This window comes from Podarcis raffonei, chromosome 6 (assembly GCF_027172205.1).
Source record: "Podarcis raffonei isolate rPodRaf1 chromosome 6, rPodRaf1.pri, whole genome shotgun sequence".
Lineage (NCBI taxonomy): Eukaryota > Metazoa > Chordata > Lepidosauria > Squamata > Lacertidae > Podarcis > Podarcis raffonei.
Genome location: NC_070607.1, coordinates 61496325 through 61517422, shown reverse-complemented (window position 1 = coordinate 61517422; position 21098 = coordinate 61496325). Strand labels below are relative to the sequence as shown.

General features: G+C 42.9%; 1 protein-coding gene across 6 annotated transcripts in view; it reads left to right on the top strand.

Annotated features, from left to right (window-relative positions):
- Nucleotides 1-21098, top strand: part of PLXNA2 (plexin A2) — a 397866-nt gene that overhangs the window by 115766 nt on the left and 261002 nt on the right. The window contains exon 4 of one of the 6 annotated variants that reach the window (XM_053393451.1): nt 7148-7533. The exons of the other annotated variants lie outside the window; for them this stretch is intronic. Coding sequence (XP_053249426.1) covers nt 7148-7183 — 36 coding nt within the window. The 3' untranslated portion in view covers nt 7184-7533. Of the gene's footprint in view, nt 1-7147; nt 7534-21098 lie in introns of those variants that run through there. 6 annotated transcript variants of the gene reach the window in all.

Below are 21098 nucleotides of genomic sequence, written 5' to 3'. Positions count from 1 at the left end.
ATGCTTTGAAATGTATATTTTAGGATGAAATATGTTTAGAAATGCATACATGGGATTGAGTGGGGAAATATATATTCAAATATTAATTTAAATACAAAATTCAAAATTGCAGATTGATGCAGAAATGGGAAGGAACAAACCTATGAATGAACACATGTGAAACTGGCATGGATTGAAAATGGACGGATCCAGCCAACCCTAGTCAGAACCAAAAATGCTATTTTTAGTGTAAGAAATGCACATTTCCAAGCTAAGCATGAATTTGGCAATGGCTTATCTCCTAATGCTATGTTAATCTTTGTCTTTTCTTGAATTAGTTATCCTGCAATGTTCCGATAGGAGATACAGCAGATTAAGATGACCACTCTATCCTTTGAAGGGTCTTTCAAAGGGCAGCTTGTGGTAACCATGCTTTCTCCCAGAAGAAAATGGGGGATTAGCCTTACCCCTTCACCCTTCTTACTTCTATGTCATATTCAGACCAGTTATACAACTGGCACAAAGCTGAACTCTCCCCCCCTACCCACCCACCCAGTCCTTAGAATGTGCATGCCCTTCCTCCATGCACAAGCCCCACCTCATAATGATGCCGGTTTTTCTGCTTTAAAATAAGGCACTGTGTCTTCCTCCAACTTAGCCTGCAGCACAAGCATTGTAGTTAACATTCTCAAACCTTTCCTTGACAACCGTGTGGGTCCTAAGCTTTCCTTATTCTACAAAAATGAAAGTTTAAATCCTCACAAATGTTATCACAAGGCAAAAATGGCTTCATGTGCAGCTGATGAGCTGTGCATTCTTGTAAACCTACATGCTTAATTTCTGGGTGATGAATGCATTTTAGCCTAACTGTTATCCGTGCACGCACACAAGCTATTTAGACTTAATGGCTATGGATTGATACAGCTGGGGAACTCATTAAAGAGTTCAGCAGCAAAGCAGACTCATAATTAATAAAATACAGACTTTCATTTGAAATCATTGCCCAGAGTAGCTTGCTAATAGCGGCAGAGCCGTCTGCTTGGTTCAGTCAAGCGCTCAGTTTGTCACCATTCCTTTGGAAACCCACACAGCCTTGAGTTGGTATTCTCCCCCTAGATGTTAATCTGAGGTGCACATCAAGTTCAACAAAATTCCCATCAGCGCCGCTTCATTGATTGAGGTGTTTTCTCTGGGGTTTTGTAGTGGTTGTGGTAATTTTAAAGAAAAGTAGCAACCCCTTGCTCCTCAGACACCTGGGAGGAACTCAAAAGAACCTAAGCAGCCAGCAGTTTTGCCTTTCTGGAAGAAAAAAAGAAATTGGGCATAGACTGCAAGTTTACACTTGACCTTCTAGTTGTTCGTATTTGTGGGCCAAGAAAACCAGGTTCAACTTCCCCTCTGCATGAAGCTTCTTCATACATTTATGATGTAGAGTTTCGTATTGTGTGGCTCTGAAATGCATGAGACCACCTGCTTCCCCACAGTGAGTAAACTCAAAAGGTTCTGGCAGGTGTACCCTCTGCCAGCACTGCTACTAATAGTACAAGTAGCCATGCAAGCAGTTTCCTTGGCAATAGAGATGCCCAATGTGATGATCTCCAGAGGTTGCTGGGCTACAGCCCAGATCACATCTCACCATTGGTCATGCTGGCTGGGGCTGATGGAAGTTGTAGTCCAACAACATCTGAAAGATACTACACTGGCTACCTCTCCGTATATCAAATCTAGTGTGTCTTGCTTTAGTTTTCAGCACTAGTGCTTTATGGCAGGAGCTTCAGGTAAGCACTACTGAGTTCAAGGATTCAAATAATATATATACTGCTTTCAGACAATAGTTGGTCAAAGCAGTGCCATTAGGTAACAGTAGACTGGCTCACTTTTAATGGTCTGTGAATTACCTTGCTTGCTTCAAAATATCATAGCTTCATGCTTGCTCTGCTGAGTCCTGGACTTCTTCCCCAAAGTCCTGCCCTGATGGCACTATTGGTTAGTTGCTAGATTCTCATCTAAAGTACACACTGAATGAGCTAGGCTGAAAAATAAACTAAGTGCTTGATTATTCCAACTGTACCTGTTGACGATTTTGAATCTTTCAATAATTTTTGTCACAATAAATGGTTCCTAGCGAAACACTGCAGTGGCTCATATTGTTTCTGCTGTTCCACAAACACAATAAAAATGGATTTTCTTTTCTAATTTGAAGTATAATGCACAGCTGCTTTTTAGTAGAATCAACATGATAAACACTCATAATGGCTTGTGCACACTATGGCATAGCAAAAGATTTGCTACCCCATGCTTTGTCTGCATTCAAAACCACAAGACACTGAACCCCACAATCTAATTTGTCTACAAGTCCTTTGTAGGCCTCAGTTCTTTCCCTTAGAGACTTCTGCAGTACACCAGAGGAGCTGGAATCCTGCAGTTTTGCTCACCAACCGCATTCTCAGAAGCTGAATGCAAACCACAACATGCCTAATGAAATGTGACATTGCAGCAAAGCATTGTTGTTATGAATCTGTGTGGGCTTTTAAAAACAAAACATGGAGAAGCTAAAGGATGAGTCTTATGAGAAACAGCAATAACCAATCTGGATGTCCTGACAACAAGTATTAACAGGGCCTTCAAATAGGAAAAGAGGTTGTCTGGGGTGGCACGGATTCCTTCAGTTAATATTCCAGGCCAACCCTATCAAAATTGCAAATATGCTGAAGGGGGATGGCTTATGGGATGGATTTTTATTTTTTAAAAAACAAGCATAAAACTTCAGTAACTTGTATGGGGGAAATCAGATTAACATGTTGGTGCGCACCTAAACATAGTGTCACTCTTACTTCCATGCATTCACCAAACACACGGATGTCTAATGCTGTGTATCACCATTGACCATGCTGGATGGGTTCAACAGGAGTGGGGAGTCCAAATCTGGAGGATCATGTTCCCCACCACTGATTTAGAGGTTGGGGAAGGCATTGGTGAGTGATGAATTAGTGGGGACAAAGTATTACTGGAAGTGCTAGTCAAGGGAGGTTAGGGTAGTGTGGGAAATTGCTGATGGCAAAGTTCTATGTCAGGGTGATCCAACATGCATCCCAAGGGCCAATGCCTTTTTTGGCAGCCCTCAGCAACATTTGACACCCCCCCCCCCAGCCCTCACTCTGCCTTCCCAAAGCTTTGGGGAGGTGGTGGGAGGGCTCTTGGACTCTGCCGGAGTCTTGTCCCTCCTTTCCAAAGCCCAGTCTTGCTCCCCCCCACCCCCATACAACAATTTTTGGCCTTGCTTCCCACACCCACGCATGACAAGTCAGTCTAGACAAAGGGACTTAAAGATGGAAGGAGACACGTGCTGCAGAGTAGTTTAAGGGAGTTCTATTCCATGTATAAAGGAGCAACATGGCAGGAAATACAGAGATGTGAGTGGGAAAAGAAAGCAATGGATTCAGTAGCAAATGACCTTGTGTGCAGTGAAGAGTAAAAGAAGGGAGCATAAGATAGGGCTAAAATTAATTTTATAGTATCCAGCCACAGTCCTAGTGTGGGCAACAATTACTGTATTTTTCGCTCCATAAGACGCACCAAACCACAAGACACACCTAGTTTTTGGAGGAGGAAAACAAAACAAAAAAAATATTCTGAATCTCAGAAGCCAGAACAGCAAGAGGGATCACTGCACAGTGAAAGCAGCAATCCCTCTTGCTGTTCTGGCTTCTGGGATAGCTGTGCAGCCTGCATTCTCTCCATAAGACGCACACACATTTCCCCTTACTTTTTAGGAGGGAAAAAAGTGAGTCTTATAGAGCAAAAAATACGGTATGTTCTGCTTTCTCCAACATCTCTCCCCTTTGGGAAGTTTCTATAAATGCATGTCATTTGTGAATAAAACTTCTCCCATCTATTTTAACTTCTGAGCTCCTTATGGATGGCAGCAAAGACTGGAGAAGGTGCAGTTCCATGCTCCTCCAGTTCAAATTTCCTTGGAGCTACCATATCTCACTATTGATCATTTTTTAAATCAATCCATATAATAGTGATTTGCTTCATTAATTTGATTTATTGCTATTAGATAGCACACAGAGAAAAAAGGTTAATAGCTAGTTAGCAAATAACTGATAAATGGCAGTGAACAGCTATGTCTTAAAATGAGCTTGCTGCACATGCACAACCCTCTTTAGGTTGTGCATATAGCAAAGCCTGGTCTCCTGCCTGCAATTCTTCTTTAGTGAAGAAGTCACACCTCTTCTCAAATCAACAGTTTGCTAATCAACTGCAGCAGAGAAAGAAATCTAGTAGCCATTTTCACCAGTGCTGGCAATCTTCTCCAGCTCCTCAACTGGCAAACTTTAGAGGACTTGTGATTGGGAGGAAACAGCAGGCAGTTAAAACCAACATAAGTACCAAACCCTTAAAAATGGGCTGTGGCCATATAGCTTTGTCCTTCACTGACCATCAGAAAACCTGCATCTGACTGTAGCTCACTGGTGGGGCATCTGCCTTGCAAGCTGAAGGTCCCAGGTTCAATCCCTGGCATCTCAGTGTAGACACTGAGCTAGATGGACCAATGGTCTGACTCGGTGTAAGGCAGCTTCATATATTCCTATCTATCCTGTTTTGCTCATTAGGAGACCAGAAGCCTGTTGGCAATAGTAAATGTTAGGATAGTTAGGCTTGAACTAAAAAGGTTCTTGTAATTTATTTTTTTGACACAGCGTTTTGCTTTCTTCCAGTTGTCCTCTTCTTCCTTTATTATTATTAATAAAAATAAACTTCACATAATTTGGCTGTTGGAGTCTTGGGTGTGTTATTGTAATTTTCCATGTGCCAAGTTGCCGGGCACATACTACTTGAGTTGGGACTGAACAGGCGTTCCTGTTAAGTGCAGTGATGCATTTATGGGAGGGAAAATGGGAATTTGATTCACTCCAGGGTGGTGAATTTGAGGAGGCAGCATTTGCCACACTACCAGAGGGCCTGGATTCTTAATTTTTTAAAAAAAGTTTGCATGTGCTCTAGGAGAAATGCCATAAGCCTATATGTGAGCCCCTCTCCCTCACAATTTCTGTGAAATGTGCTAATGTAGCTTGGCTGCTCTAAATCACCCTAATGAATGAAGTCAGAGCTGTGGGCTTAAGGGTTCAGGAGCCCTTTCTAGGGACCCCACACGTGTCTCCACTAGACAAAGCCAGCAGCTGAGGTGGCAACAGTTCCTTCCTTGGGGGCCCAGGACTTATTTCTCCCCACTACTCCCTGGCAAGTCAGACAGGATCTTTTCCTCTTCTTCCTCTTCCCCTTTCTGGCAACAGGGGTGATGGTAGAAGAAGCAGGTAAAAATGGAGCAGGATGGAATGGACTGTCTTGACCTGAGCAACACTGGGCAACAACAGGTTCTGTTGTTTATGGGGCAATTCTCTTCTTCCTCCTCCCTGCCTCTACCCACTGAAAGGGGATACTGGTTTATGATTCAGAATCTGTAGGAATCTGTGTCCCACTTATACTCCTGCCCCACTGCTCCTGAAACTTCCCTATCACTTACTGCCCAATCCTATGCAAGTTTACTCAGCAGTAAGTCCCACTGTATCCAATTAGACATATTCTCGGGTAATGCATACAGGATTGCAGTCTCAATGTTTGGGAGAGGAGGGGAGCTTCACCAGTTAAGTTTCAGTAACCCTGACACACCTTGATTCCCTGGGTAAGGGAGGGCAAAGTGGTGTCCCAAAGAGCGTTGGGGTGGTGGTGGAGGTGCCTTTCTAGGAACATGTGCCCCTGAGCTGCAGTAGCACTGTCTTCCTCATGTCTGAATGTGAGTTAATATGTTAAATAGTTTCTCTTTGGAGCAAGTGGGTGATGGTACAGGCACTATAAATACATCTCTGGATAAGTGCAAGAAGTGTAGGGTCTGCTGGTTCCCTGGAAGTGACTCTCTCCTATAGTGGGAGGTTGCTCAGGGGCATGTGGTGGCAACTTAAGAGATCACTTTGAGAGACCTTGACTGGCTGTTGTGAACGGAAGGGAGGCAGAGAGTAAAACCAGGATCTTTGCCACCACCCCTTCCCTTCTGTTACACTATAATATATAATTTAAGCAAGTCTAGTTGTGTTGCATATAGAATTTCTATGATACAAATGTTTCTGGCTTAAACTGACTTGTCTCCCAAATGTGGCTGATATGGTTCCTCACTCACATTCTAGAGATAATTAGTTCAATAAAAATCATAGCCTTATCTATTCTCCTCACATGGTATCAACCCTATGAAAAAAAATGTAATTGACAGCTTTAAGTTAATGTAAATTAACTTAACGTAAATTAACGTAAATTAATGCATTAACTTAATGTAAATTGAGTTATTAGTATAAATCAGTTTCAAAGAGGGTTGTGGGTGTATTTTGCCATTTAAGAGGAATCATAGCTGGGGACATGGCATAACTCGCTCAGTTGTAAAGCACGTTCTTTGCTTTCAGAATGCCCCAGGTTATATCTTTGGCATTTAAACTCAAAAGGCAGTGCTGGAGTTTTGTAAAAGTTTGCAAAGGATAGTCGGGTGTTTCTATTTTCTTCTTTTAATTGAAAAGGGAAAATTACAAACTAAACATCCCTCCTCCTTCTTCTCCCCCTTTTTCCCTACCTAAAAGGATAGCTCACATCTAAATAATAATAGTAAAATGCCCATAAGCACTGTGGAAAGAGGTCAAAAGTTGCCGAGGTCAATACAAAGGAAGATATTAACACAACCATATATTACGCAATGTGGCAAGTACAATTCATCTTGCAGGGTTTTTGTTCATGTGCTGGATAGAGAGGCATTTCTAATGCAAATACAAGAACTTGTGCTCCTTTCCCACTCCCCTCCTTTAAAATGCTTCCTTCAGATCCTAGCACCGAACTTCACTTGCTTCCTGATACAATGTCTATAATTAAGGGGGCTTATTGCCCTTGCTAACCTTTTAAAGAGAGAGAAACCCAGTAGACTCATCACCTTCCACCGCCGGGTATATCTCAACAGATCAAGTGAATGCTTGTCCCTGGAATCCAGAGACAGTTCTCAGCAACTGCTAGCTATTTAATGTTTAAATAGTCGCATGTCAAGATAGTTGTGTGGCAGCCGCTAACCTTATGGCTTTTGAAGTGTGATTTGAAAAGCAGCCACAATCTGTTGTTTTGTCGTCCCCAGGACTTGACTTTAGATACAGCTCCACTTGGCTCATAAATCAAGCACAAGTCAACTCCCGGTTGTGCGTTTGAGACATCTCCACCATCCTCTAGATGTTGTAAAAAAGGCTGTTGAAAAATTATTGAACTGATTTGATTGTGCTTGCTGCTTTATCACCTGCCAAGTGGCAGCACAATACGCGGGAGAGAGAGAGGTCATAGCCAGTTACCCAAGCTTTATCCACTCTACCTCAGCCTCCAGCCATCTGGCTAGTGGTCTGGCTTTCTCTGACTAATCTGCAGCCCCAGACCTTTATGATTCAGAGGCAACAAAGGGAATCTCCCACAACTGACGACTACCACCACCACCCCCGGCAAACTAGTAGAAAAGTTGTGGTCGTGGATGGAAGCTGCCTTCTACAAGCTTTACAACATGTGAGATAAGGAGTGGGGAGGCAACTTTGCAAGGATGGCTCTGAGGCTGAGAGACCACAAACCAGCCGAGGGGCAGACTCATGTTACATTGGCATTCCATGGTGGTTTTGGGGGGCAGGAATGATTTCCCAGCAGCTGAATAAAAGGTGGAATAATGGCAAAGGAACAAAAAAACAACAACCCTCAAAAACCTCACCCTTCTGAAACAACCCACCCTTGCAGCAACCACAGTGTGTAAACTTGATATCCCAGCTGGAGTTCATTAGCAATTCAATTCCTCCATAGTGTGTTTAGCTTAGCATGGCACTTGTGGCTAGAGAAGAAAGAGGTGAAATTTATCAAGTTTTCGTTTGGGCTGTGGAGAGAATGACTCGCTTGTAAGCTTCCTCTACTGTCTGCTCCTGAAATACCCCAGTCTGCTGGGAAGCAGCTTGCTCTGGACCATTTTGCATTTGTTCTCCCCTTGCGTTTTCCCTTTTTCTTTTGGCAAGTGCAGGCAAAGGCAAAGTCTGTCCTCTGTACATTCATCAAATTACACTAAACTACGAAGGTTTACAATTCCAAGGAAATGTAAATGGTTGTGCATCAAAGGTGTCATGTATCCTCAAACCGAGGGGGATCTCTTGGTGGCTACCTATACAGTTACAAAATCCCACTACTCTACTTGGAAACACTTTCTTTGACTGAGTATCTTTCAGAATTATTTAAGAACCAGCTGCTTGGTCTGGCTTTTAGAAATTAGGAATAAGCCAGTTTGGGGGGTTAATGTATTTAAACCCTGTTTTATTGTATATTTAGGAGAGTTTATATGTTGTTGTTTTTTTGTTCTAGAGATAGGATCCTATCTTGTAATGTCATAAATTTCACTGAATACATTTCCAGCCCAAAAAAATCTGCAGTGAGATTTAAGGAAAATCATGCAATTTGTTTGGATAGAGCTTTTAATGCCTTCTGTCGCTGTTTGGTATGAACCCAGCTGATTGAGGGCTCATCCACATTTCCACTTGTCCCATGCCTAAAATGCACAGGTCCAAGCAGTTTTCCACTTGCCCCTCTCCTTTCCCATGGAAAACCTACTCTTTAGCTCTAAATCATAGCAAACATCAATCCATAGAAAACCCAAATTGCTCTTTGCTTCAATTGAGCACTAAAGAGCAGTTTTCTGGGTTGGAAAGCGGTGGGACAAGAGGAAGCATGGATAAGCCCACACTTCCACATGTCCTATGCCTAGAAAGCATGGGTTTTCCACTTGTCCTGAGCTTTCTATGTGAATGTGCAATAAAGGCAGGGCTTTTCTTCAGCCAGAACTCAGTTCCGGCACCTCTTAGGTGGGTGCCATTGCCATTCTAAGTGAATGAGGGAGGTGTTCCATGGTGAGTTCTAGCACCTCTTTTTCTAGAAAAAGGTTTAGTGTGTACACAACCTATGTTAACATTGTTCATGTTTCAGGGAGCCTCCAGACTGGCAAACGGATCATTCAGCTAGCTAGTTTGCAACAGTATTCTTGGAGCTTGTAATTCCAGATTAAAATGGGGGAAGAACATGGGCTAGCATTTTGATGCTGCTAACATGTAGATGCTGTGAAATACTTGCATGCATGAGGAGCCCTGATCTCACCATTTATACGCATCTGGCAACATTTACAGAAAAAAGCTACGCCCCCCCCCCTTCCCTCCTGCCTCCATGGCTCTTTCTGCTCTCCCATCTAGGAACATAGGCAGATGGGGCCTGGATATATTGTGTCACTCATGAAAAGTTCAGACTGCTCTGGCATTATAGACCAGGGGAGTTATGTACTTAGGACTGGTTGCCCTTAACCAGCCATGTTTTCAGATATATGACAGTTTATACCTTCATTCCGCCCCCTGCCCCACCATCATTCTAGCATATATGATGAGCCGTTTTTTAATGAGGTTTGATCCACTCTGTTGTATTTTTATACTGAGTTTTGATATGCTGCTTTTTTGTTTCATGATTTTTATATTGACTTTTGATTCTGTATGCTGTCCTTACAGAGGGTTTTGTGTATCTTCTCCCTTCTCTTTGTTGTCTTCTCCACTGTCTGTTTTCAATTGCAGACTCCTCTCTAAAGCATAATGTACACTGATAGAATATTAGTAATGGTAAACATTAGCCAGTTGCATTAAATATGGACCTTGCTCTGACACTATCAGCTGATGCTGACAACAGCAGGCAGGATAAACTAAACAGATGAACCCAGGCTCAGGCTACCCTTTTGTGTCCTGCAGGCATGCACAGCTTAGTTTTTGCCTGAAGACTGCAGATCAGGGAAACTGACACACTCCAATGTTATCCAAGCTTCAACATCTTACACCTGGGACAGCTTGCCTTACAAGCTGTTCTGTCCAAACTCCTCTGGGACGGCATGTTTGAGTTTATTTCTGATGCATTGATGGCATGAGAGGAGTTGTTACATATTTGTTGTTGCAGGCTAATGCCCTATTATTGAAGTTCTGTCATCAAGCCAGAAAGCTCCAGTTGCAATCAATGCCCTGTTCCTGATGCCTCCCTTGTGTGGGAAAACTGAACTTTGAGGCAGAGGATTGGTTTACCTTGTTCAGTGCAATGATGGGTGTCAGCTGGTACATCACATAGGACTTCACTGTAAGAGGAACTTTTGTGTAAAAAAAAAAAGGAGTGCATTCTTTTCCTATAACTGATTGTTACAGGGTTTAGTACAATGAATGTTTCTGGCTGCAGTTTCTGCAGACTTCAATATGGTAAGGAGGAAGAAAATGTTTGTCAATGAGAATTTTAGGCCCATAAGCTCACACATGTACCTATCAAAGCAAGAAGATTTATTTTCCTCTACTTGTATGATTAACCTAACAGCCTGCTTTTCAGAAGGGGTCATCCATCAGAATTAAGAGACAGTACTTTGAAAATGAATCTGGTTAGGGTCTTTTGTATTTGAAAGAATACACCACTGGGGTTAACTTGCACAAACTTAGAGCGACACAATTTGGCTGTTAATGAAAGGGATGGGGTTCCTACATCAGAAGAACCTTTATCTTTTGTAGGAAATCCAATATAGCCATGACTTGAAGATGGCGTACTGCACTATGGGGAATTGTGCTAAAGAGCTATGAAAAGTTTGTCTTGTGGGAAGACTTGGGAGCTAATTGAATGCCATAGGGTTAAGAAAATGCATTTTCCCCCAGGCACCCAAGGGATGAGCCATGAGGAGAGAACATTTATTTCCGTGTGCATTTTGCATGACTCACTTATTAACACCTTCTTTGTGTTCATGTAATACTCCCGTCTTTCGGTCCCAGCTCCTGCCCACCTAGCAGTTTGAAAGCACCCTTAAAGTGCAAGTAGATAAATAGGTACCGCTTTATAGCGGGAAGGTAAACGGCGTTCCGTGTGCTGCACTGGTGCAGGCTCGCCAGAGCAGCGATGTCACACTGGCCATGTGACCCGGAAGTGTCTTCGGACGGCACCGGCTCCCGGCCTCTAGAGTGAGATGAGCGCACAACCCTAGAGTCTGTCAAGACTGGCCCGTACGGGCAGGGGTACCTTTACCTTTACCTATACCTAATATTCCTTCTGGAAAATGGATACTCCGGTCCAAGAGACTCAAGTCCATTTTCTCCCAGGCTCATTTCAAATCTTCAGTTTCAGACATCTGAAATGGGTCTCAAAAGAATAAAAATTGGTTGATCTTTTCCAGGATCTGAGCCCTTTGACAAGCCTGATGACTGCATCATTGGACACACAAAGACACCCAGTGGCCACCTCATCTACTACACCCCCTCCAACCTGCATATTAGGTTCAATGTCCTTCTACTGCCCCCACCAGTTTAATTGGTAGAGATGGTGGTCCACAGGAAGGTGCCTTCAGTCTTTTGGGTTATTATCTGCATTGACAGATGGTGGCTTTCCAGGGTTTCAGGCAGGAGTTTCTCCCAGTCACACTTGGAGATGCTGATGATTGAACCTCAGACCTTTTCCCATGCAAAACAGATGCTCTGCCACTAAGCTATGGCCCTTTCCCTAACCAAGATCATGAAGCCTTGGATCAGGCTGTGAGCAGAGTTCTCTAGCTCCCATCCCATGTTCAACAAGTAGTCACAAATAGTGTGAAATAGAAGAGGTAGAAGGGAAAGCCTGATCTGCAGGGCCAGGGGATCTACACTTGGACTGTTCAAAAAGACTGATCCTTAGCCTTTTTAAAAAAAATAAAAATATGAATGTTTGGACATTCAGCAGATGTCCTCTTCATTATAACATAGCTAAGGATCATGTCTTTCTTTCTTTCTTTCTTTCTTTCTTTCTTTCTTTCTTCCTTCCTTTCTTCCTTCCTTCCTTCCTTCCTTCCTTCCTTCCTTCCTTCACTAAGGACCCATCTATCAAGGAGATCCTCAAACTTACATTTGTGGCATCTTCTAATCTACACAATGCAAAAAGAGTTGCTTAAGAATGTTGTGAATGGATGACCCTGCTCAGAACAGGGTTTGGCAAAATGACATAAAGTCCATTCCAGTTCAATAATTCTATGATTGTGTGAATTATGGGTTCCCAAGAATCAATTATGGCAGATGGAGCTGATTATAGTATTTTGTTTTCTTCTGTCCCTTCTGTTTGAATTAATGCATGTTTAAATAGAATGCTCCCAGATGCAATTTTTCTCTACCAATTCCCCAAGTATATTGAGTGTTAAGCTGATGAAACAAATGGTTAGAAGCAGGGCCAGCTCTACCATTAGCTGGAGTGAGACGACTGCCTCAGGCAATAGATGCTGGGGTGAGGGTAATAGTGGCAATTCATCTTCACCCCCCCCCCAAGCCATTCCCCTTTGTTGGTGTGGCAGAACTGTGCCACATGACTGGTCATGTCCCCATAACTAGTTTGTGGCCTTTTGCATGTTAAGAGGTTACAATCCCATTGCCAGTGTTAAAATAAAATACAACTGCCAGTTGAAAGGGCTTTTATACATGAAATAGGGAAGGAGTATCTCCCTGCCCTTAGGTATTCAAGAATTGTATCCAATTCAAGTCCTACTCAGAATAAACTCACTGAAATTAATGAACATAACATCCATCAAATCTTAGCTGGACACAATTCCAAATGTTCTGGGTCTGGCCCTCTTTAGAAGACTCATAATTTTTTTCTGAAGTAGCCAATATGTATGTGATTTTTGACCTTTAAAATGTGTCCCATCTACATCTTCATTTGCACCCTTTTCAACTTGGAAGAACACACGAGAAGTTTTGAATGCCAGTATGATGTTGTGATTGCATTTTCTCTTTTCTCAGCTGACACTCCCCCCGCCCCAACCAAGCCTGCCTGTTTTAAAAACCAGGGTTCCAAAATTCACAGCTGGGCTTCCAATTAAAGTGGCTAAATTCTCCAAAGTGTGGAGCATCTGTCACTCTTACCATCTGAAATCAGTCAGAGCTGCCTCAGCTTTGAAGCTCTGGGAAGCCAGCCACTTTTATTCACAGGCCTAAATGTAGATTCTGGAGGCCAGCTCTAGGCAGACATGTTTGCAGGGTGGGGAGGGAATTGGCCTGAGAAAACTGATGTTGTTCTCTCCTGATGTGTGTGTGTTGGTTTGCAAAGTTAGAAGTGCAGATGGGGGGAAAGTTGCCCAAACTGGCAACTGCTACTACCGGTACTTGGTCTGCCAGTTTTCTTGCTACCCCAACAGGGATGCGGTAGCAGCCTTTTTGTCTGGATGAGACGAGCCATGCAGTATTTTGAGAGATGTCAGGCCTATTACACTCAGGAAATCATTTGGTGTTGTCTAGGAAAACAAATCTACAAGGATAGTAGGGAGGGGAGGGGAAGAGAATTGGTGGTGGACTGTTTCTTTGTGAAAACCACTGAACCACACACTTGTATTTTCCTAGCCAAATAGACCTGAAAGACTATTAAAACAGTGTTTTTCTGCCTGACGTTGGCAATGAGGGAGCTAATTACGCTGGATTAGAGTTTTCTGTTTAATTACATGAAAAATGTAGTGCAGTTAATAGTCTAGAGGCTGTAAGGAGGCTAAAGGAACATCCTTGTGTTTATCCACTGGTGGGTCAGGTAAGATTATGAAATGTGAAGAATAGAACTTTTGCCTGTTTAAGAGTCATGTAAAGGAGAGGGGGGTTTTATAGCCCTCTTCTGAAGGCACACGAGGCTGGCAGCTTGCTGGTCAGTGCCTGGATGAGGGGCCACCCTGAGAGCATACACCATCTTGAGTTCCATGGTGGAAGAAACGCAGGGTATAAATGTAAGAAAGCAAATAAACAAACCTGATACTTATTTAAGGGTGAGAGAAACTGCACCCTCAGCCATTGCTCTTAAAAGTACAGGAGCATTGCCTTCCTTTGCATCTGGTCATTTCAAAAAGATGCGAGGGGGAAGCTTTCTGCAGGATCAGAACCACAACTACTAAGGACAGGCAAAAAGAATGAAGGACACGTCTGGCTTGATATATGCTATTATTATCATTTCATTATTATTTATTAAATTTCCATACCACCCTTCATCCAAAGATCACAGGGTGGTTCGCAAAATATGCTTAGGGAAGTTCAAGAGAGAGAGGGAAAAGTTAGAAGAAACGACAGCTGAAGAGAGGGGTTCAGAGATGCCAGGTACAATGAATTTGATTTCTGGGCCAGGTGATTTTTCAGTTGAGTCTTCGGCAATCTTTCCCAACCAGGTGCCCTCTAAATGTTTTGGACTACAACCCACATCATCCCCAGGCAGTACAGCCAGAGTAGGTTTGTCTATGGCATATTTTAATATTCATACAATTTGAGATGGTCAGAATGGCATCTACCAAAGCAGGCACCTGCCTCCGTTTTCTCACAGAGAAGATTCTGCAGAGTTTTTACTGTTTCCTTCATGGAACTGTGAGGAACTCCCAAAAGCTTGCTGTAATTCCTAGTGCTGATGACTGCACCATCTAAAGCTTGGCACTCCGGGTCACTGCCCTGGAGGTCATGAGCAGAAAAGCCATCAGGTTTAATCATATTATCCTGCCTGAGCAGGCTTTGAACCTGACCTCCTGACACTGGACATCTGAAACCTGGACCACAGGAGCCCAACCTAATTGCTTTTCTCCTCTAGCCTCCTGTGTTAGTACGGCTTGCCTATTGTTATCCTGACCCAGTTCTGTCCTTTGGCTGCATTACTTACACTGGCTTCCTTCAAGGAAGAATATAAGGGATGCAAGCTGTATAAGCTCAGCCCAGCAGCTCATGAGAACTGCATATTCAGAAAATCCTGCGCAGGATTCTCACTAGCACTGTACTGCATCATTAGACCCAACTGCTCATTTTGTTTTCATGGATGAGAGAAGACTTGGCCCTGTTTCCACTTAAGGACAGTCTCAATGTGATGGTGAAGACAAGTAGAAGATGAGAGCTGTCCAGCCTCGCCCCCAAGTGTGTTGTGCTCTTCTCTGCACAGAACTCTGTGCCCAGTTTCTTGTTAATTTGCTACAGTCGCATGATTCTCAACAAGGGAGACAGATTACCTTAAGAAGCACAAACAATTGTTTGGGAATTCAAAGATTCTAGCAGTTCTTAAGTTTGCCTCAGGATTCTAAGTGTTGAATCACTACCTCATCTCCTTCCTAACAATACACATGAAGCATCTGTGGTCTAAACAACTAAGCCTCTTGGGCTTGCCAGTCAGAAGGTCCGCAGTTCGAATCTGCATGACAGTGGTGAGCTTCAATTGCTCTGTCCCAGCTTCCTGGCTTTCTGTTCTTTTTCACTGAACTGCTTTATGTCATTCTCCAGGAGCAGGCATCTACTAGGCTAAAAATCCACCCCAAGTTGTTTATTGCCATTTTGCACTTTGGAACTTAATCTGGAACCCATAAGGCTTCCATCTGGGAATACACATCTCCTCTCCCTATGATCTAGGAATCTAGGACTCCATCCAGAGATGGGAGCGGTGGGCAGAGACGGCAGGCAGCTGGATTAATTTCCTTAATTCACATACGTTGCCAAATCCTCTGCAATGCTGAATTGCAACACTCTTATGGGAATCTGTTTCTGGTTCCTTGGGGTCCCAGATGCTTCTGGATGAACAAACTTTCTGATAAGTTCTACCCTTCAAGGAATATGCTTCAGAGACATATACTTGTGTGGCAGAAAGATGAAAGTGTCTGTACTTGTACAGTGGTACCTCGGGTTAAGAACTTAATTCATTCCGGAGGTCCGTTCTTAACCTGAAACTGTTCTTAACCTGAGGTACCACTTTAGCTAATGGGGCCTCCTGCTGCCGCTGCGCCGCCGCTGCACGATTTCTGTTCTCATCCTGAAACAAAGTTCTTAACCCAAGGTACTATTTCTGGGTTAACAGAGTCTGTAACCTGAAGCATCCGTAACCTGAAGCGTCTGTAACCCGAGGTACCACTGTATATTAATATTGTAAACCAGAATGGATGCAATACAGTTGAGCTTTCCAGACCCTCCTGTACTTTGTTCCTGAATATGTGTAGGAGCAACTATCACCTCTTCTATCCCTTCCTTTTGCATCAAATCTAAGCTTTCCTGTTGCCAATTCTGAATCAATATCTCAATAGCCACACTGCCTAAGTATACTAGTGGGACTTGTAACATGCAGCCTTCTTTCCCTGTGTAAGTTTTCTACTAATTGCCAATTGTTATATGCAAACTTCAAAAGATAGTTCCTTACCCACATGGGTTTGTGACATCATCTACTTCAAAGAGTTCATTTCTTTGATAAGGGAGGAATTTTCTGTGACTTGGGTTTCAGCTCCTAGCCTGACTGACCAATTTCCAAAGAGGCATACTGCTGACAGCCTCCACCCAGCTGATACACAGGCAGAAAACATTATTGGTTGGAAGAATGATCTAAGTAAATAATTATGTTTGGCTTTTTACACATAAGCTAAATGTATGCAATTAACAAAATGCTATTTTATGTGATTATAAACCAAAAAATGGCCAAATGTCTGAATTTGTTCTTTTTTTCAAGGCTCTTGCCAGCTACAACATCTCAGTCACAGCAAGTTTGAATCCCTTTATGTGTTGCTATAAAATATAGGGTAGGGGAGACACATGATCTTCCAGAAAACCATGTGCATGAAGACAGAAACCTGTGTATGGTCTTAGGCAAGGCAAACTTCTCCCTGTGGATCCCACAGGGTACAAAGTAACTGGAAGTTTCCAGAGTTAGGCTTCAGTGTGAAAGCTGCTTGGCATAATATCATTTGCAAGATGATGGCATACATTCCAACTGGTACCTGTCCCAATAAATCACTCTCCCTATTTGGCCCCTACTTTGCTTTGGGGACATGCCTAATTAAAATGTTCTTTACGTTTCTAACTGCCTGTCCAGAGGATACATGTTGCAGCTTGTTTATAACAAGATTAAACATTCCAGAAAATGTTCTTAAGTGCTTAAGGAAAGCAATGAGCATTTTACCAACACAAAATCAGGTTCAGTTTGCCAAAGCATCCTGAGCTAACAAACAGATATCAAACAGGCAGGGCTTGGAGAGACCATTGCCTTCACCCCTGGAGAGCCATTGTCCATTCAAGCAGACTTCAACTAATAGCTGGCTCTTGTATAAGCCAGCTTCATATGTGAATGTTAAAAGTCACCCTGGCATGAAGCAACAAGCATATGGGACTGCCTAGAGCAGTGTTGAGACCTGTGGCAGATTTCATTATTTATCCAAAATGACTGCAGGTTCAAACAATTGAGTCCCACCAGTTCCTCTTGCCAGCCTCTGGGGCACAAATGCTTTCATCCATTGAACCTGTTATAAAGATTGGTCCTCAGCTACTACTTATACACCCCAGATTTGTTCATGATGCTCAGTTTCACAGCACATCACTAATCCATGCAGTTACAAACTTGCTGGATTGCTATCTCTTTGCTCCTCTTCCAGTTCTGCTGCTGTGAATTATGTCATGGCTTGGCTTAGTGTGTCATCTGAACCTGAGCTTGTGGTAAACCAAGAAGATACTCTTTTTTACATACCATAGTTTGTCTGAAATGAGACAAACCACAAGCCCAGGTACAGCGTACATAGCTCACAGCAAGGAAGCAGCAGTAGAACCAGAGAAGGAGCAAAACAGCCATGATCTCCTTGCTGCCAACCTGCATGTTTGTGTGTTTTTTCCAAGCCATGGTTTGGCTTAGTGTTAGAAGTGAATCAAGCCACTGACTCACACTTCTAATGCTACGACCTATCCCCAGTTGAGACCTGAGGTATTCCATGACGCCTAAGCCAATGTATTTACAGGCCATAAAAAAAAAGGTATCCAGAATGGCATTTCTGAGCATGAGCCTCAGTTGCAATATGATAAATAACAAAGAGTCTTGAGGCACCTTAAAGACTAACATGTTTATGATAGCATAAGCTTTTGTGGACTGGAGATTTCTTCAGCAGTTGCATCTCAGGATGAAAGCTTTCGCTATAATACATTTATCAATGATTAAGATGCTAGAAGACTCTGTTGGGTGTGTTGCAGCAGACCAGCATGGCTACCACTCTGGAAATTGAAAGGGGCGGGTCCAGTCTTTGCAAATTGTAGGCAAAACACACACACACACACACACACACACACATTTTAAAACATAGAGCATATTCCTAACATGGAACAGCCAGTAATCTTCTGCACTGTAAATGGCAGGTTTCCATCAACAGGCAGTGTATTATTATTAGGTTATTTTTATTAATACCCTATCCATCTGGCTGGGTTTCCCCAGCCACTCTGGGCAACTTAGAGCATATCTAAAAACAAAATAGAAACTTCAAGCATTAAAAACCTCCCAATACAGGGCTGCCTTCAAATGTCTTCTAAAAGTTGTGTAATCCTTTATCTCCTTGACATCTAAAGGGAGGGTGTTCCACAGAGAGGGTGTCACTACCAAGAAGGTTGTGTCCATTTTGACATCCTTGCACCAATGACTGGCTCATGCAAGGTTTTCCTCAATTTCTTTTGGCCTTGAAACAAAGCCACTTGCAGGAGTTAGCAAACTCCTCTGCAACTGGAGGGGGAAGAGTGGGTGTGAAAACTTCTGTCCTGCTACCACACCAAGAGATTTCCCAGGAAGTTATGGGTATTCAAGATTGGATAATTATCAATTAGGAAAAACTTCTGAGCAACTATTAATTATAATAATATTAGTAAGATTTCCAGCTATTACGTTTAATTTAGATCCTTAACCACAGGGAGTCTGGCTGCATCAGCAGTTTCCACTTGGATGCCTCTGCAACACTTTTACAAAAAAAAAAAAACTCCAAACAAACAAGAAAACAAATTTAGCATTTCAAAGGAACCGTATAATGGCTTGCAGTCCAGCAGGAACCATTTAAAAATGCATTGTGTTCATAGGTTCACAACAATCATTCAATGGTATTTCATAGATCTCTGACGATATTATGGAATGTATTCATTCCAATGCTGTGCTAAGAACAGAAAGAGAAATCTTTATCCCATGAAAGTCAACAGTAAAGATACTATTGAGATCAGCCATTGTGCATGCTTGTGCATTGTAGTCTTGTACGTGTGTGCATCAAGATTATCTTGCTGCAATTTACCAGTTATGATACAGGGGAAAACACAGCTCTCCAGAGCAATCTCTGGATCTAGCTTCATCTGGCATGGAAGGATCCCCCAATTTACGTTTTTATCCTTGATGATAACTTGTCTTACAATTTCCTATGGAGATGAATTGCCCCGAGCAAATGATTCACACTTGAGCTGTTGTCAAACAGTGCTGTGAACGGCTATTTATTCCATGTTTCCTGGTCATTCAACCAAACTCAGCTAGTTTAGGCTGTGTGCTGTCCTGTCAGCTGTGAAACCTGTTACTGTGAAACAGTTATCTTCTGGGAGAAAAATCGGCACTGAAGGTCAGGGGATTAGTCATGTCGATGGGCATGGAGAGGCATGAATGGACAATACTAACAGGGCTTTCTGTAGAACTTCCTAGCAAAAAAAGGGAAAGCCAAACACCAATCTAGAAGTGATAAAAGAGCTTTCTTGTGGTTCTGCTGTTATCAATAACAATACATTTCACCGAACCACTCCCATGCTTCTTTATAAAGGCAGGACTATCCCAAGAAACACTGCTGCCTGAAGCAAAAGACAGGTGGTGTCGCCCATCCTTTATATAGGACTTGTTCAAATTGGCAATCTTATTTCAACATAAGTGATAGGGCAGTGTCCTCCCCATAGCAGAAGTCTAGCTTAGGGGCTCATGTGGGCCACACAGCTCTATCCCCCAACACATTTCTGCTGTTACACACTCCTCTCTCCCTCAGCATTTGCTATCTGAGGCAGCTGCCTCCCTCTATGCATTGCTAATGGTGTTGGCAACATAAGGATTGGTGTCAACAGGTTTTAAAAGTTCCTGCTTTAAAGGTACAAATTTCCCTGCTATTGGTCTTTCCACAGAAGCTAACATCAGTTGTAGAGAGTTATGCAGAACTGCAAGCAATGTTCTACTACATTTTGGGTTTTTGCGCAGCACTACTCAGAATTTGTCATTGGATATGTTATTCTGTGCATGCACTATGAGCCTTGAATGTCTGGGCTGCTTTTAGTTGTTACTGTACAATGGAAGGAAGAAGAGTGTTGCTCTTGCTGTTGTGCAAGGCAGTGTAAGGCTGCTATCCTTTACACACTTACGTTCAAAGTAATTGGCCCGCAGTTAAGGCAAAGGGGGTGAATTATGAGTTTGGCTCCACCTACTGTACTTTGTCTTAAAAGAAGGGAGGTCATGCCATTTCGATCAGTTGAATCTCTAGTGTCCAGACTCGTGGGGAAAATAAAATACCAGATCATGATAAAAGAAAAACCAACCTTGTCTGCCCAGCTCCCCAAATTTGATTCTAATGAATCTATCCCCAGAAGAATAGTACTTAATTAATTAGTAGCTCATTTGCATGGAGGTGGCACATTATTAAAGTTCCTCTCCTGCGAGCAGGGATATGACAAGGTGCAGGATGACAGCTTTTCAAATAAAAAATCTTTCAAACGAAATGATCTTCCTGAACTGCTGGTTTTGTTCTCAGCAAGTATTCTCGGGCAGAAATAAATTAAAGATGCTATGGCAGCTGATTACTCTTGGTGTAGAGCACGTCCATACCTTTCGTGTGTGTGTGTGTGTGTGTGTGTGTGTGTCACTCCTGCTGCAAGTCTTATCTGGAGGCACCTTTTTCAGGACTAGCTAGTCCAGCCCACCCAAATTGGTGGCTAGGAATACCACTCTCTGCTTACTCCTAACACCTTTTGACCATTTCATGGGCTCCAAAAATGGCAGGTAACCCTCCCAGTGGCTCTTGTCCCCCAAACCCATGGGACCTTGGGTGGCCCTGGCTGCTGGAGCCTGCTTAAGGGCTACACCCAATATAGGGAAGGCTCCTCACCCCACAAGACCATATTGGGACACTCAATGAACAAAATCATTGGAGGGTTTTTATCTCATCCAACTCAGCTCTGGGAGAAGGGGTGTGATTTCACAGCTGAAGTAGGCTTGGAGCAGGTGAGGCTCACATGCCTCATCAAGCCCAGATGCTGCAA